The sequence below is a fragment of the Papio anubis genome, chromosome 12 (assembly GCF_008728515.1).
Source record: "Papio anubis isolate 15944 chromosome 12, Panubis1.0, whole genome shotgun sequence".
In the NCBI taxonomy this organism is placed as follows: Eukaryota; Metazoa; Chordata; class Mammalia; order Primates; family Cercopithecidae; genus Papio; species Papio anubis.
The window spans coordinates 101,647,753-101,662,778 of NC_044987.1; the positions used below are offsets into that span (position 1 = coordinate 101,647,753).

At 42.3% G+C, this 15,026-nt stretch overlaps 1 protein-coding gene across 3 annotated transcripts in view; it reads left to right on the forward strand.

Moving 5' to 3' along the window:
* Positions 1 to 15,026, forward strand: part of NUP160 (nucleoporin 160) — a 71,266-nt gene that overhangs the window by 12,519 nt on the left and 43,721 nt on the right. For all 3 annotated transcript variants that reach the window (XM_003909910.5, XM_021925784.2, XM_021925785.2), the window contains 5 exons: positions 1,445 to 1,523; positions 2,070 to 2,184; positions 3,261 to 3,419; positions 14,127 to 14,204; positions 14,469 to 14,566. In XM_003909910.5, the coding sequence (XP_003909959.1) occupies positions 1,445 to 1,523; positions 2,070 to 2,184; positions 3,261 to 3,419; positions 14,127 to 14,204; positions 14,469 to 14,566 (529 nt within the window). The remainder of the gene's footprint in view (positions 1 to 1,444; positions 1,524 to 2,069; positions 2,185 to 3,260; positions 3,420 to 14,126; positions 14,205 to 14,468; positions 14,567 to 15,026) is intronic.

Consider the following 15,026-nt stretch of genomic DNA (forward strand, 5'->3'; position numbering starts at 1 on the left):
CAAGGGCCGGACGCTGTGGCTCACACCTGTAATCCCAACACTCTGGGAGGCCAAGGCGGGCGGGTCACCTGAGGGAGTCTCTCTCTGTTGCCCAGGCTGGAGTACAGTGGCGCGATCTCAGCTCACTGCAACCTCTGCCTCCTGGGTTCAAGCGATTCTCCTGCCTCAGCCTCCTGAGCAGCTGGGATTACAGGCATTTGCCACCATGCCCAGCTAATTTTTGTATTTTTAGTAGAGACAGGGTTTCACCATGTTGGCCAGGCTGGTCTCGAACTCCTGACCTTGCGATCTGCCCACCTTGGCGTCCCAAAGTGTTGGGATTACTGGCGTGAGCTACCACACCTGGCCTCCTTCCTTTCTTTCGAGACAGTCTCACTATCACCCAGGCTGGAGTGCAATGGTGCCATCTTGGCTCACTGCAACCTCCACCTCGCAGGTTCAAGTGATTCTTGTGTCTCGGCCTCCCAAGTAGCTGGGATTACAGGTGCCCACCACCACGCCTGGCTAATTTTTGAATTTTTGTTAGAGACGGCATTTTGCCACATTGACTAGGTTGATCTCGAACCCCTGACCTCAAGTGATCCGCCTGCCTCAGCCTCCCAAAGTGCTGGGATTACAGGCGTGAGCCACCGCACCTGGCCAACATGACCTAAGTTGGGTTTTAAATATATCATGTTATGCTGAATAAACCCAGAGTCCTTACACTGGCCTAGAGTGACCCACTGCTGTCTCTCTACCTTCATCTGTTCACTCTTCCCCTCCTCTTCACCAGCCACATACCTTCTTGCAATTCCTTGAATATGCCAGGACACCCCTACTTCAAGGCATTCGTTTGGTATAACCAACTACTAGCTTGGCTCATTCCCGCAGCTCCTTTAGGTCTTTACTCAATGTCACCTTGTTGAGGCCTTCCCTGACCACCCTTTTCAAAATTGCAGTGTCCCTGCCTGCCCTCCCTATGTCTTGGCATTCTCTGTACTCCTTTTGTGTCTTATTTTTCTGACTTACTGCCATTCTACTTAATTTAACTGTCTCTGCTTCTCCCCTTCCCCTAAAGGAATATAAGTTCCATGAGGACAGGAGTTTTAAAATTTGTTTTGTTTACTGCTATGTCACCACCATCTAGGACTGTGCCTGGCACAGGAAAGGTACCTAGGGATTGTTTTGGAAAGAATGAAGTGATTCTGCTGGGTGGCAATATGGGTTACTGTCTGTAAAAGGCAAAAATTTCCACGGGAAGTATAAAAATGCTATTTTTATGGATCTAATACTGATTCAAAATATTTTAGGTGTGATATATGTAGGAAAGTTACGTCCTAAAACTTTGTTAGTACAGAAATACAGAAGCCTGTTGCCTATTATAAAGACCTTGTTCGTGGTTACATCATTCTTGCCTTTGGGTTTCTCAAAGTGTGTTCAAGAGGTGCCTTGGATATCATTGCAGGTATGGTGTCAGTTGTGGAGCTGAAACAGAGTTCAGTAATGCAACGATTGCTTACAGGCTGGATGCCAACAGCCATCAGGTGAGTGGTGTCTGGTAGGTAAATTAAAGGGCCCAAGAATTTAATCTTTTTGTACTGGTCGGCAGTTATTGTTTCCAGTCTTATTCCAAGGCAAACATTATACTGGAAAGGAGAACAGTCAGAATAAAATCAGATTCCATCTGAGGAAAGCCATACTCCCAAGTCCATTTCATCTGCAATTGGATGCATTGACAGCATAAAGCAGCCTACTGTTTATATTCTCAGAATACCCAGTTCGGTGCTCTGCCCTGACTTACCCAAATCGAGTTTCGTGTAAAATTATCAGAAGTAGAAAGTTTTTGATGGTTAAAGGAAAACAATACAAAAGGAAACAGTCTTCCATTGTTATGTAGAGCCTTTTAAATTTTATTGTAGTAATTGGTGATAAACCAAATAGAAATGTAGTTGTCTTATACTAGCATATAAGCTCTTGGTCCTTCTGCTAAGAGTGTACATTTATAATTCTGTTATATTTCTTGAATTGCAAATTTTAATGATGAGATACTTTGCAGCAGTAAAACTCTAAAACTGGGTCTTATGTTTTAGGGGTGACCAGTCGCCTTCAGATCGTCCCCTCAGTCTTGCTGTTCATTGTGTGGAGCATGATGCCTTCATCTTTGCTCTGTGTCAGGATCATAAACTACGAATGTGGTCTTACAAGGTAAGTGCTACATTTATAGTTGCTGTAAGTTAAAATAGCATTGTGAATCATGAGAATTGAAATACATTTTGCTGTTTCTCTTAAAGATGATCAGATCAATTAGTTTGCAAATTATTGGTCACTTCCAGATTCAGACAGTTTCATTTAGCTTTATTTTGCATATATTTTCCTCCTTATTGTCTTTTTATTTGGAAAAATTATCAATCTTACAGGAACACTGAAAGAGTAGTACAAAGTATACATGTCACTATTTTTTCTTTTTTTTTAATTTTTATTTTTTGAGACAGTCTCACTTTGTCACCCAGGCTGGAGTACAGTGGCATGAATGCAGCTCACTGCAGCCTCCGCCTCCCGGGCTCAAGCTATTTGCCACCTCAGCTGCTCAAATAACTAGGACTACAGGCTCATGCTACCACAGCTGGCTAATTTTTGTATTTTTTGTAGAGACCGGGTTTTGCCATGTTACCCAGGCTGGATGTTTCATTTAAGAGCAACAAATATGTTTTAAAAATGTAAGTTGGTAAAATGGTTTTCAAGATTCATCTAAAAAAATACAGCTTATATTTTATATGAGTCTGATCTTATATTTCAGACTGAAGAGATGTTTTACATGTTAGCCTCCCGCCTCCCACCCTCCCCTGACACAGTCTTGCTCTGTCACTCAGGCTGGAATGCAATGGCGCAATCTCACCTCACTGCAACCTTCGCCTCCGAGGTTCAAGTGATTCTCCTGCCTCAGCTTCCCAAGTAGCTGGGATAACAGGCATGCACCACTGCACCTGGCTAATTTTTGTATTTTTTAGTAGAGATGGGGTTTCACCATATTGGCCAGGCTGGTCTTGAACTCCTGACCTCAGGTTATCCACCCACCTAGGCCTCCCAAAGTGCCGGGATTACAGAAATGAGCCACTGCGCCCGGCCCATGTTAGCCCTTTTAAAACAAAAACCTGTAAGGTCTTTTAGCAGATAAACTAGATAGAGTGGTAGATATAATGAAAGGTCCATCCTTTCAAAAGGTACGTTCTTCTAGCCTGAATATCCCTTGAATATCACCTATTAACTGTTTTCCTGGACAGGAGCAAATGTGCCTGATGGTAGCTGACATGCTGGAATATGTCCCTGTGAAAAAAGACCTTCGGCTCACTGCTGGAACTGGACACAAATTACGGCTTGCTTATTCCCCTGCCATGGGACTCTACATAGGGATATACATGCATGCACCAAAACAAGGACAGGTATGAAACACATAAGACACATACCAAGTTATTCTGTGTGTACTGATGTGGAGAAATGGCTGTAGACTCAGTGAGTCTGTTCAAGCTCTTTTCACCGACCTAGATGTGTTTCTGAGGTGTTGGTTGGGTTTGTGCTACTGTGTGAATTAGAAGATCTTGAAGGAAGGGTCAGTATGAAAGGAAGTAGAGAGTTTAAAGTAATATGAAAGGAAAAGTTAACCAAAACTAAACAAGAAGAGCAAATTAGGAAGTCTAGGTGAAAAACACAGAATTCCTGAAAGGATGTAGGTGTTAAGTCGTTATGGTTAAGTTAATTTTTCTAAATAAATTTGCTTAGCATCCAGACAGTAGCTGCTGTCTATAGATGAGATATGTAGGATGTGAGGTAATAGTGTAATCATTTAATAAACAGCCATGTGTTGAGTATTCTGTGTTTGGTGCTGCGCCAGGCCCTTTATGGCCATTAATAATAGCAAACACTGGGATTGTGCTTACTCTGGGCTCATATGCTATATGCGTTTTATCCATTTAATCCTAATAACAGCTCAGTGAGGTAGCCTCTGTCTCCATTACTATGCAGGGGCTCTGATTCCCCCACTGAGTCCCCATGCTAGGTCACTTCCCTTCCCGGATGCCCTTCTCACTTCTGTTGGGCTCTCATAGCCCACTCCACACTGCTCCTCCAATGTGGATGTCCTCCTTACCCTGTTTGGGCCCTGAGACCACGAGACTGCCCCCATGCAGTGGACCTCCTCCTCACCCAACCTGAGTTTCCACCCTGCACCAAGCTTTCTGTCCACGTGGAAGCCTTCTCAAACTGTTCCTGCTCCTCCCCCCGAAGTCAGGCAGTCCCAAATGTGGACACTCTTCTAGGCTCTTGCCTCATCACACCCGGCCATATCACCCCTGAACACATGCCCTTCCCACTCTATTAGTGTTCTCACTCCTGTGCTGGGACATGCCTGCACCGATGTTCCCTTCCGCCTGTTCAGAGTGAAGAACAACCCCCTTATGCCGAAGCCCAACCCCCTCAGGTCCCCGACCCTTACCTTCTGGCCAGCAAGGATATCTACCTTGCTCTAGGTACCTATTGGTTTTTGAACTGGATTGCTCAGGAACAGAATGGAAGGGAAGAGGAAGAGCTCATTCTTGCAATTTTTTCCTAATATTGTGGCCCAAAAGTATCATTCTATCAAGACATTTCTCTTGATTGCACATAATTGTTCTGTTCTCTCTTCTGGAGGACAACCCTTGAACTGTTTGAACATACCTATCTATCTCCCCTCAGTATGCTCTTCTCTATGTAGGTTGTAGGTGGTAGCAGAATTGACCCCGCTCTAACTTCCTTAGTTCCTTCCGTTGTTACTCATGTAACATCCTGTTAATCAGTCTCCTCGACATGTTATTAGTTTGTCAAACTAAAATAGTGGTTCTCAAACTTTTGGTCTCGGGACCCTATTACACTCTTACCGAGAACTGCAAAGAGCTTTTGTTTATGTGGGTTATATCTGTGGATATTTACCTTATTAGAAATTAAAACTGACTGGATGTGGGTTGGCACATTTTATTATGCAATACCTAAATTACTGTTTTGGGGGGTAATCCCCAAGACCACCTCACCTCCATGTCCAGTAGTATTCTGAAAGGACTCATAGGGCTCAGTATGTAGTTGTGCTGACAGCTAAGATGTATTACAGTGAAAAGATACAAAGCAAAGTCAGTAAAGGGAAAAGGCACATGGAGTGAAGTCTGAGGCCAGACTCAATCGTCGAAGAGTCCTCTCCCAGTAGAGTCTCACAGGACGTGCTTAGTTCTTCAGCACTCAATTGTGATGACATGTGTAAAATGTTGTTTCCCAGGAAAGCTCGCTAGAGGCACAGTGCCCAAGATTGTTACTGGGGACTGGTCATATAGGGACCCTCTGCCTAGCATGTACCAAATTTCCAGTCTCCTGGAAGGAAAACAACAAATATTCTGCATAAACTGCATTGTTTGTGCAAACAGTCTAGGCACAGTAAACCATTCTTACCAGTTAGGGAACCATGGGAACACTGCCAACTTTGCAAGCAAGCCTTTCTTTTCCTTTTCTTTTTTTTTTTTTTTTTTTGTTTTGAGATGGAGTCTTGCTCTGTCACCTAGGCTGGAGTGCAGTGGTGCGATCTCAGCTCACTGCAACCTCCTCCTCCCGGGTTCAAGCAATTCTCCTGACTCAGCCTCCCAAGTAGCTGGGACTACAGGTGCCCGCCACCGCACCCAGCTAATTTTTGCATTTTTAGTATGCACGGGGTTTCACAGTGTTGGCCAGGCTGGTCTTGAACTCCTGACCTTGTGATCTGCCCGCCTCGGCCTCCCAGAGTACAAGTAAGCCTTTCTAAGGAGAGCAGCCTCAGGCCTGCTATGTTAACCCTTTCTGCACAATTATTATCATTGATGATCTCTCAGAGGAGCCTTTTAAATATTGAGAAGTTCTGGAGTTCATGTTAGTGGATACAAAGTTTTCTGAAATTATACTTTTCACTTTGAAACTTGAAATGTATCATTGGCAACAAATACCCTCATTTGTTTTCCCTGAGATGACAGGTTCACTTTATTCATTTTTTTTTCTTTTGTGATGGAGTTTCGTGCTCTTGTCACCCAGGCTGGAGTGCAGTGGTATGACCTCAACTCACTGCAACCTCTGCCTCCCGGGTTCAAGTGATTCTCCTGCGTCAGCCTCCGGAGTAGCTGGGATTACAGGTACCTGCCACCATGCTGGCTAATTTTTTGTATTTTTAATAGAGTTGGGGTTTAACCATGTTGGCCAGTCTGGTCTCGAACTCCTGACCTCAGGTGATTCACCTGCCTCGGCCTCCCAAAGTGCTGGGATTACAGGCATGAGCCACCACGCCCAGCCTATTCATTTATTTAAACAGCTTTCTTGAGATGTAATTCACTTACCCATTTAAAGTATACAATTCAATGAGTTTTAGTATATCCACAGATATGAGCAACCATTACCATAGTCAACTTTAGAACATTTCCATCACCTCAAAAGGAAACCCCATACCCTTAGCTATCATTCTTCCCTTCCCCCATCTCTTCCCAGCTCTGCACAACTGCTAATCTATTTTCTGTCTCTATAAAGTTACTTATTCTGGTCATATTATGTCAGTGGAATCATATAAGTGGTTTTCTGTGACTGGCTTCTTTCACTTAGCTTAATATTTTTAAGGTTCATCCATGTAGCATGTGTTGTCAGCACTTCATTCTATAACTGCCCAATACATAGAGCTGATTTATCAAGACAGTAATTGGAATAGAGAGAGTTTAATACATGTGGAGCCAGCTAAACGGGAGACCGGAGTTTTACTGTTACTCAGATCAGCCCCCTTGAACATTTAGAGGCTCAGGATTTTCAGACAGTTTGGCAGGCAGGGCTAGGCTGTGAGTGCTGCTGACTGGTTGGAGTTGCAATTGTAGGAGTGTGGAAAACCATCCTGTGCGCTGAGTCTGCTTCTGGGTTGGGGCCACAGAAGAGTTGCTCATCTGGCTAGGGCCAGAAATGTAAAAAACCGAAAACATATTTTAAAAGGCCAGTGTAAGGTGCTACAATGGTGATGTTATTTACAGAAGTAATTGGGGAAGTTGCAAATCTTATGACCTCCAGAATAATGACTGGTAATCATTTAACTATGAACTCAGGCCCCTCTCATCTTCCTAACCTGGTGACCTTTCATTCGTTTTACCAAGGTGGTTTGGTTTGGGGGAAGGGCTATTATTTAAACTGTAAACTAAATTTCTCCCAGAGTGAGCTTTGCCCACGCTCAGGAATGACCAGAGGCAGTTTGGAGATTAAAGACAAGATGGAATTTGTGGGCCAGCTCGGTGGCTCACGCCTGTAATCCTAACACTTTGGGAGGCCAAGGCAGGCGGATCATTAGGTCAGGGGATTGAGACCCTCCTGGCCAATATGGTGAAACCCCGTCTCTACTAAAAATACAAAAATTAGCGGGGTGTGGTGGTGCGTGCTTGTAGTCCCAGCTGCTCAGGAGGCTGAGGCAGGAGAATCACTTGAACCTGGGAGGTGGAGGTTGCAGTGAGCTGAGATCGCACCACTGCACGCCAGCCTGGTGACAGAGCGAGATTCTGTCTCTAAAAATAAAAATAAAAAATAAAAAGATGGAATTTGTTAGATCAGATCTCTCTCTTATTTTATATATATATATATATATTTTTTTTTTTTTTTTTTTTTTTTGAGAGAGAGAGAGTCTTGCTTTGTTGCTCAGGCTAGAATGCAGTGGCGCGATCTCAGCTTGCTGCAACCTCTGCCTCCCATGTTCAAGCAGTTCACCTGCTGCAGCCTCCCAAGTAGCTGAGGTTACAAGTGCATGCCACCATGCCTGGCTAATTTTTTGTATTTTTTTAGTAGAGGTGGGGTTTTGCCATGTTGGCCAGGCTGGTCTCTCCTGATCTCAGTTACTCCGCCTGCCTCAGCCTCCCAAAGTGCTGGGATTGCAGGCGTGAGCCACTGCGCCTGGCCCAGATCTCTTTCATTGTCATAATTTTCTCACTGTTATGATTTTTGCAAATGTGGTTTCAGTTCCTTTTATGGCTGAATAATTTTCAGTTGTATACCACCATTTATTTATTCATTTGTGTTGGCGTTCTTTCATTTGTGTTGGACATTTTTGTTGTTTCTACCTTTTATCTATTATGAATACTGCTCCTATATACTTGCCAACACTTGTTATTATCTGACTTTTTAATTCTAGACATCCTAGTGGGTATGAAGTATTATCTCATTATGGTTTTTGTTTAAATTTCCTGATAACTAATGATGCCAAGCATCTTTTTAGTGCATATTGGTTATTTGTGTATCTTCCTTGGAGAAATGTTTATTCAGATCATTTGCGTTTTTTGTTGTTGTTGTTGTTGAGATGGAATGTTGCTGTGTTGACCAGGCTGGAGTGCAGTGGCATGATCTCAGCTCACTGCAACCTCCGCCTCCCAGGTTCAAGCGATTCTCCTGCCTCAGCCCCCCAAGTAGCTGGGATTACAGGCTCACGCCATCATGCCCCGCTAATTTTTGTGTTTTTGTAGAGATGGGGTTTCACCATGTTGGCCAGGCTGGTCTTGAACTCCTGACCTCAGGTGATCCGCCAGCCTCAACCTCCCAAAGTACTGGGATTACAGGCATGAGCCACCACACGTGGCTCCCCCCCTTTTTTTTTAACTTTTGTTTTAGGTTTGAGGGTACATGTGAAGCTTTGTTACATAGGCGAACTCATGTCATGGGGCTTTGTTGTACAGATTATCTCATCACCCAGGAATTAAGCCCGGCACCTAATAGCTATCTTTTCTACTCCTCTCCCTCCTCCCAACCTCCACCCTCAAGTAGACCCTAATGTCTGTTGTTTCCTTCTTCATGCTCATAAGTTCTCATCATTTAGCTCCCATTTATAAGTGAGAACATGTGGTATTTAGTTTTCTGTTCCTGCATTATTTTGCTGAAGATGATGACCTCCACCTCCATCCATGTTTCCACAAAAGACATGATCTCATTCTTTTTTGTGGCTGCATATATTCCATGATGTATATGTACCACGTTTTATCCAGTCCGTCGTTGATGGGCATTTAGGTTGATTCTATGTCTTTGCTATTGTGAATAGTGCTGTAATGAACATTCATTTGCATTTGTCTTTATGGTAGAATGATTTGTATTCCTTTGGGTTATATACCCAGTAATGGGATTGCTGAGTCTAATGGTAGTTCTGTTTTTAGTTCTTAGAGGAATCACCACACTGCTTTCCACAATGGTTGAAGTAATTTACAGTCCCACCAACATTGTATAAATGTTCCCTTTTCTCTGCAACCTTGCCAGCATCTGTTATTTTTTGACTTTTTAATAGGTATTCTGACTGCTGTGAGATGGTATCTCATTGTGGTTTTGATTTGCATTTCTCTAATGATCAGTGATAGTGAACTTTTTTTCATATGCTTGTTAGCGGCATGCAGCTTCTTTTGAAGTGTCTGTTCATGTCCTTTGCCCACTTTTTAATGAAGTTGTTTGCCTTTCATTTGTAAATTTAAGTTCCTTATAGAGGTTGGAAATCAGACCTTCATCAGATGCATGGTTTGCAAATATTTTCTCCCATTCTGTGGGTTGTCTGTTTACTCTGTTGAAAGTTTCTTTTGCTGTGCAGAATCTTTTAAGTTTAATTAGATCCCACTTGTCAAATTTTGCTTTTGTTGAGATTGCTTTTGGTGTCTTTATCATGAAATCTTTGCCCGTTCGTGTGTTCAGGATGGGATTGCCTACGGTTGTCTTCCAGGGTTTTTATAGTTTTGGGTGTTACATTTAAGTCTTTAATCCATCTTGAGTTGATTTTTGTATATCGTGTAAGGAAGGGATCCAGCTTCAGTCTTCTCATTTGCCCATTTTTTAATTGGTTTATTTGTCTTTTTTGTTATTGAATTGTAAGAATTCTGTAAACAGGCTGGCATGGTGGCTCATGCCTGTAGTCCTAGCACTTTGGAAGGCCAAGGTGGGCAGATCACTTGAGGCCAGGAATTCAAGACCAGCCTGGCCGATATAGTGAAATCCCGTCTCTACTAAAATTACAAAACATTAGTTGGGCATGGTGGCCTGTGCTGTAACCCCAGCTACTTGTGAGGCTGAGGCATGAAAATTGTTTGAAACCCGGAGGCCAAGGTTGCAGTGAGCTGGGATCGCACCATCCAGCCTGGGCAATGGAGCAAGATCCTGTCTCAAAAACAAACAAAAAAAAGGGTATTATAAACTTAATCTTATGGAGTCACCATTGTATATGTGGTCCATATGCCAAAGCGTCATTATATAGTCTGTAACTATATTATTCTGGATCTAAATCTCTAATCAGATTTATGATTTGCAAGTAGTATTTTCTACCATGTGAGCTGTCTTTTCACTTTCTTGATGGTGTCCCATGAAGCACACATTTTTAATTTTGATAAAGTCCATATTATCTGTTTTTTCTTTGGTTGCTTTTGTTCATAGTGCCATAACTTAAGAATCCTTTGCCAAATCTGAGGTCATAATGATTTACTCTTATGTTTTCTTCTCAGAGTTTTATACTTTTAGCTTTTATATCCTAAAGTCCTTTAGGACTTTGATTCATTTTTTAGTTTTTTTTTAATAGTGTGAGGTAAGCATTCAACTTCATTCTTTTGCTTGTAGATATCCAGTTTTCTCAGCACCATTTGTTGAAAAGATAGTACTTAACATATTGAATAGTCTTGGCACCCTTCTCAAAATCATGTGACCTTAGACACATGGTTTTATTTCTAGACTCTCAATTCTGTTCCATTGATCTATATATCTGACCCTGTGCCGGTACCACACTGTCTTGATTACTCTTGCTTTGTAGGAAATTTTGACACCAGAAAGTATGAGCCCTCTTACTTTGTCCTTCTTTTTCAAGATTGTTTTGTCTATTCTGGGTCCCATTTAATTCCATATGAGTTTTAGAATCAGCTTGTCAGTTTCTACAAAGGAGTCAGCTGAGATTCTGATAAAAATTGTGTTGCCTCTATAGATGATATTATAAAATATTGCCATCTTAGCAATATTAAGTCTTCTGATCCATGAACATGGGATGCTTTAGTTTTCAGAATATAAGTTTTATGCTTTTGTTCAGTTTCGTCTTAAATATTTGATTCTTTTTGATGCTATTGTAAATAAAATTTTCTTGATACTATTATAAATGAAATTATTTTCTTAATTTCATTTTCAGAGTGCTCACTGGAAGTTTATAGAAATACAGTTGATTTTTGTATATTCATAATTGTATCTTGCAAACTTGCTGAACTCATTTATTAGTTCTGATAGATTTTATAGTGGATTCCTTAGGATTTTCTTTATACAAGATAATGTCATTTGCAACTAAACTTTTGATTACAATGACTCACACCTGTAATCCCAGCATTTTGGGAGGCTGAGGTGGGCAGATTGTTTGAGCTCAGGAGTTCCAGACCAGCCTGGGCAACATGGCAAAACCCTGTCTCTACAAAATAGCAAAAATTAGCTGAGCGTGGTAACTCGTTCCTATAGTCCCAGCTACTTGAGGGGCTGAGATGGGAGGATCACTTGAGCCTGGAAGGTTGAGGCTGCAGTGTTCCTGATTGCCTCACTGCATTTCAACCTGGGCAACAGAGCAGAACCCTGTCTCACAAAAAAGTTAGTTTTATTACTTCCTTGCTAATCTAGATGCGTTTTCTTTCTTTTCGTTTCTTTTCCTTCTTTCTTGTGGGGTTTTAAAAAATTTTTTTGGATGGAGGTGGGTGGTAATTGTCTTGGCTAGATCCTCCAGTACAGTGTTGAATAGAAGTGGCAAGAACCTACGTCTTTTTTTTTTTTTTTTTGAAACAGAGTTTCACTCTGTCACTCAGGCTGGAGCACAGTGGTGCACTCTCAGTTCATTGCAACCTCCTGGTTCAAGCGATTCTCCCACCTCAGCCTTCTGAGTAGAGTTGCTGGTACTATGGGCGTGTGCCACCACGCCAGCTAATTTGTGTATTGTTTTTTGATAGAGACGAGGTTTCACCATGTTGGCCATGCTGTGCATCTTTACCTCATTCCTGATTTTTATTGCTAAGGGAGAAGTTATCAGTGTTTCATCATTAAGTATAATGTTAGCTGGTAATTTTTCTTTTTTTCATCGTGATGCAACAGTAATCTGTGAATTTTTTTTTGAGACAGTGTCTCACTGTCACCCAAGTTGGAGTGCAGTGGCACGATCTCAGCTCACTGCAACCTCCACCTCTCAGGCTCAAGCAATCCTCCTACCTCAGCCTCCCAAGTAGCTGGGACCACAGGCGTGTGCCACCATGCATGTTTAAGTTTTTTGTATTTTTGATAGAGACGGGGTCTCACCATGTTGCCTGGTCTCAAACTCCTGAGCTCAAGGAATCCACCCACCTCAGCCTCCCAACGTGCTGGGATTACAGGTGTGAACCACAGTGCCCAGCCTGAATTTTTAATAAGTGCCCTTTATGTCATGTTGAGGAGCTTCCCCTTTACTCCTAGTTTCTTGAGTGTTTTTCTCTTGAAAGGGTGTCAGTTTGGTCCCACTGCCTTGATTTATATTAAGACACCAGTAATTTTACCCGCCATTGGTTTTGCATCATTGATGCAAATATCAACAAAGTGAAAAGGCAAATGATGTAGTATTATGCAAAGGGTTTGAGGCCGGGTGCAGTGGCTCACACCTGTAATCCCAGCACTTTGGGAGGCCAAGGAGGGCAGATCACCTGAGGTCAGGAGTTTGAGACCAGCCTGGCCAACATGGTGAAACCCCGACTGTACTAAAAATACAAAAATTGGCCAAGCATGGTGGTGGGCATCATTAATCCCAGCTACTCGGGAGACTGATGCAGGAGAATTGCTTGAACCCAGGAGGCAGATGTTGCACTGAGTGGAGATTGTGCCATAGCACTCCAGCCTGAATGACAGTCTTAAAAAAAAAAAAAAAAAAAAGAGAAAGGGTTTTTACCTCACTGACCCCCTGAAATGGTCTCAGGGACCTTTAGGAATCTGTGGACCACATTTTGAGAACCACTGCTCTAAAGGTCAGATCTGGAATGAATGTAGTAGTTCAGGAGTGTGTCAAATTGAGCAGAGCTATTACTTCCTTTGTTTTGAGTATTATGATTCTTCATTGAAGCCTAAAATCAGAATAACTTTTTTGACAGCTATGTAACACTGTTAGCCTATTCAGATTATAGTGAACTCGTACTATTTTATTTCTTTTTTCTTCACAAGAACTCATCTTCAGCTGGGCCTGATGGTGCACATGTATAGTTCCAGCTACTCAGGGGGCTGATGCAGGAAGATCATTTGAGTTCAGGAATTTAAGACCAGCCTGGACTGTTGGGTTTTTGTTTGTTTGTTTGTTTGTTTGTCTGTTTAATGCTGTTTGAGACCTGCTAAATTGATTTCATGTCCCATGAATGGATTGAGATTTGTAGGTTGTAAAACACAGGTTCAGGCTAGAATGGATATAAGCACTACATATTTTTTTTCATAATTCATACACTATTTTTCTCAAAAGGGAATTTTGCTACTTTTTTTTCTTTAATACTTCTCTGTGAACAGCTGCATATAAGTAAAGGGTCATCATCACTCTTAACAATTTACAGTAAATTTTCTTTATAAAAACAGTTAATTTAGGCTGGGCTTAGTGGCTCACGCCTGTAATCCTAGCACTTTAGGAGGCCAGGGTGGGCAGATCACCTGAGGTCTGGAGTTCGATACCAACCTGGCCAACATGATAAAACCCTGTCTTCTACTAAAAATACAAAAATTAGGCTGCATGGCTCACACCTGTAATCTCAACACTTTGGGAGGCCGAGGCGGGTGGATCACTTGAGGTCAGGAGTTTGAGACCAGCCTGGCCAACACGGTGAAACCCCGTCTCTACTAACAGTATAAAAATTAGCCATTCATGGTGGCGGGCACCTGTAATCCCAGCTATTCGGGAGGCTGAGGCAGGAGAATAGCTTGAACCTGGGAGGCGGAGGTTGCAGTGAGCCAAGATCATGCCATTGTACTCCAGCCTGGGGTACAGAGCAAGATTCCATTTAAAAAAAAAAAATTTTTTTTTAAAGGTTTCTGAATGCTAATAGCCCTTGCTTCGAAAAGTAACATGTTGATTATTTCAGGTAATAAATGATTATCTTGTGTTTTAACAGTTCTGCGTTTTCCAGTTGGTGAGCACTGAGAGTAACCGCTATAGTCTAGATCACATTTCTTCACTGTTCACTTCTCAGGTAGGTTGATTCATCCTTTGCATATCACATAAGTACAAGAAAAAGAAGTATTGGCTAACTCTGTTATGGTGTAATGGGATTGTAGTCTTAAAATGGAATAATTTCATGATGTATGAAACAAAATTTCATTTAGACTTTACCAAATTCATGTGGTACCATGTTTGGTTTTCATGCATTGACCTCTCCTGCAGATGAAAAAGTAAGTCACCATGAACTACTACTTTCTTTCTTATTTTATCCCTTTTTTCCCACATTTCCTCCTAGGAGACACTGATTGACTTTGCCTTAACTTCCACGGATATCTGGGCCCTGTGGCATGATGCTGAGAACCAAACAGTTGTGAAATACATCAACTTTGAACAGTATGGGTCACTTAATTCTGTCGTCCTACCTCACCCCAAGCAATTTCATGCTAAGAAGACAAGAGAGGCCGGGCACGGTGTCTCATGCCTGTAATCCTAACACTTTGAGAGGCCGAGGCAGGCAAATCAGTTAAGCTCAGGAGTTGAAGACCAGGCTGGGCAACATGGTGAAGCCCCGTCTCTACTAAAAACACAAAAAATTAGTTGGGCGTGGTGGCAGGTGCCTGTAATCCCAGCTACTCGGGAGGCGACGCTGTGGCATGAGAATTGCTTGAACCCAGGAGGCAGAGATTGCAGTGAGCCAACATCGCTCCACTGTTCTGCAGCCTGGGCAACAGAGTAAGACTGTCTCAAAAAAAAAAAGATGAGAGCTTTTTATGTAGAATGAAGTCAAGGGTTTTCATTTGGATAATTCAGCCCTGGGTTTTCCTCTTGTTACTGTCTTCCTGAAATACCTCTT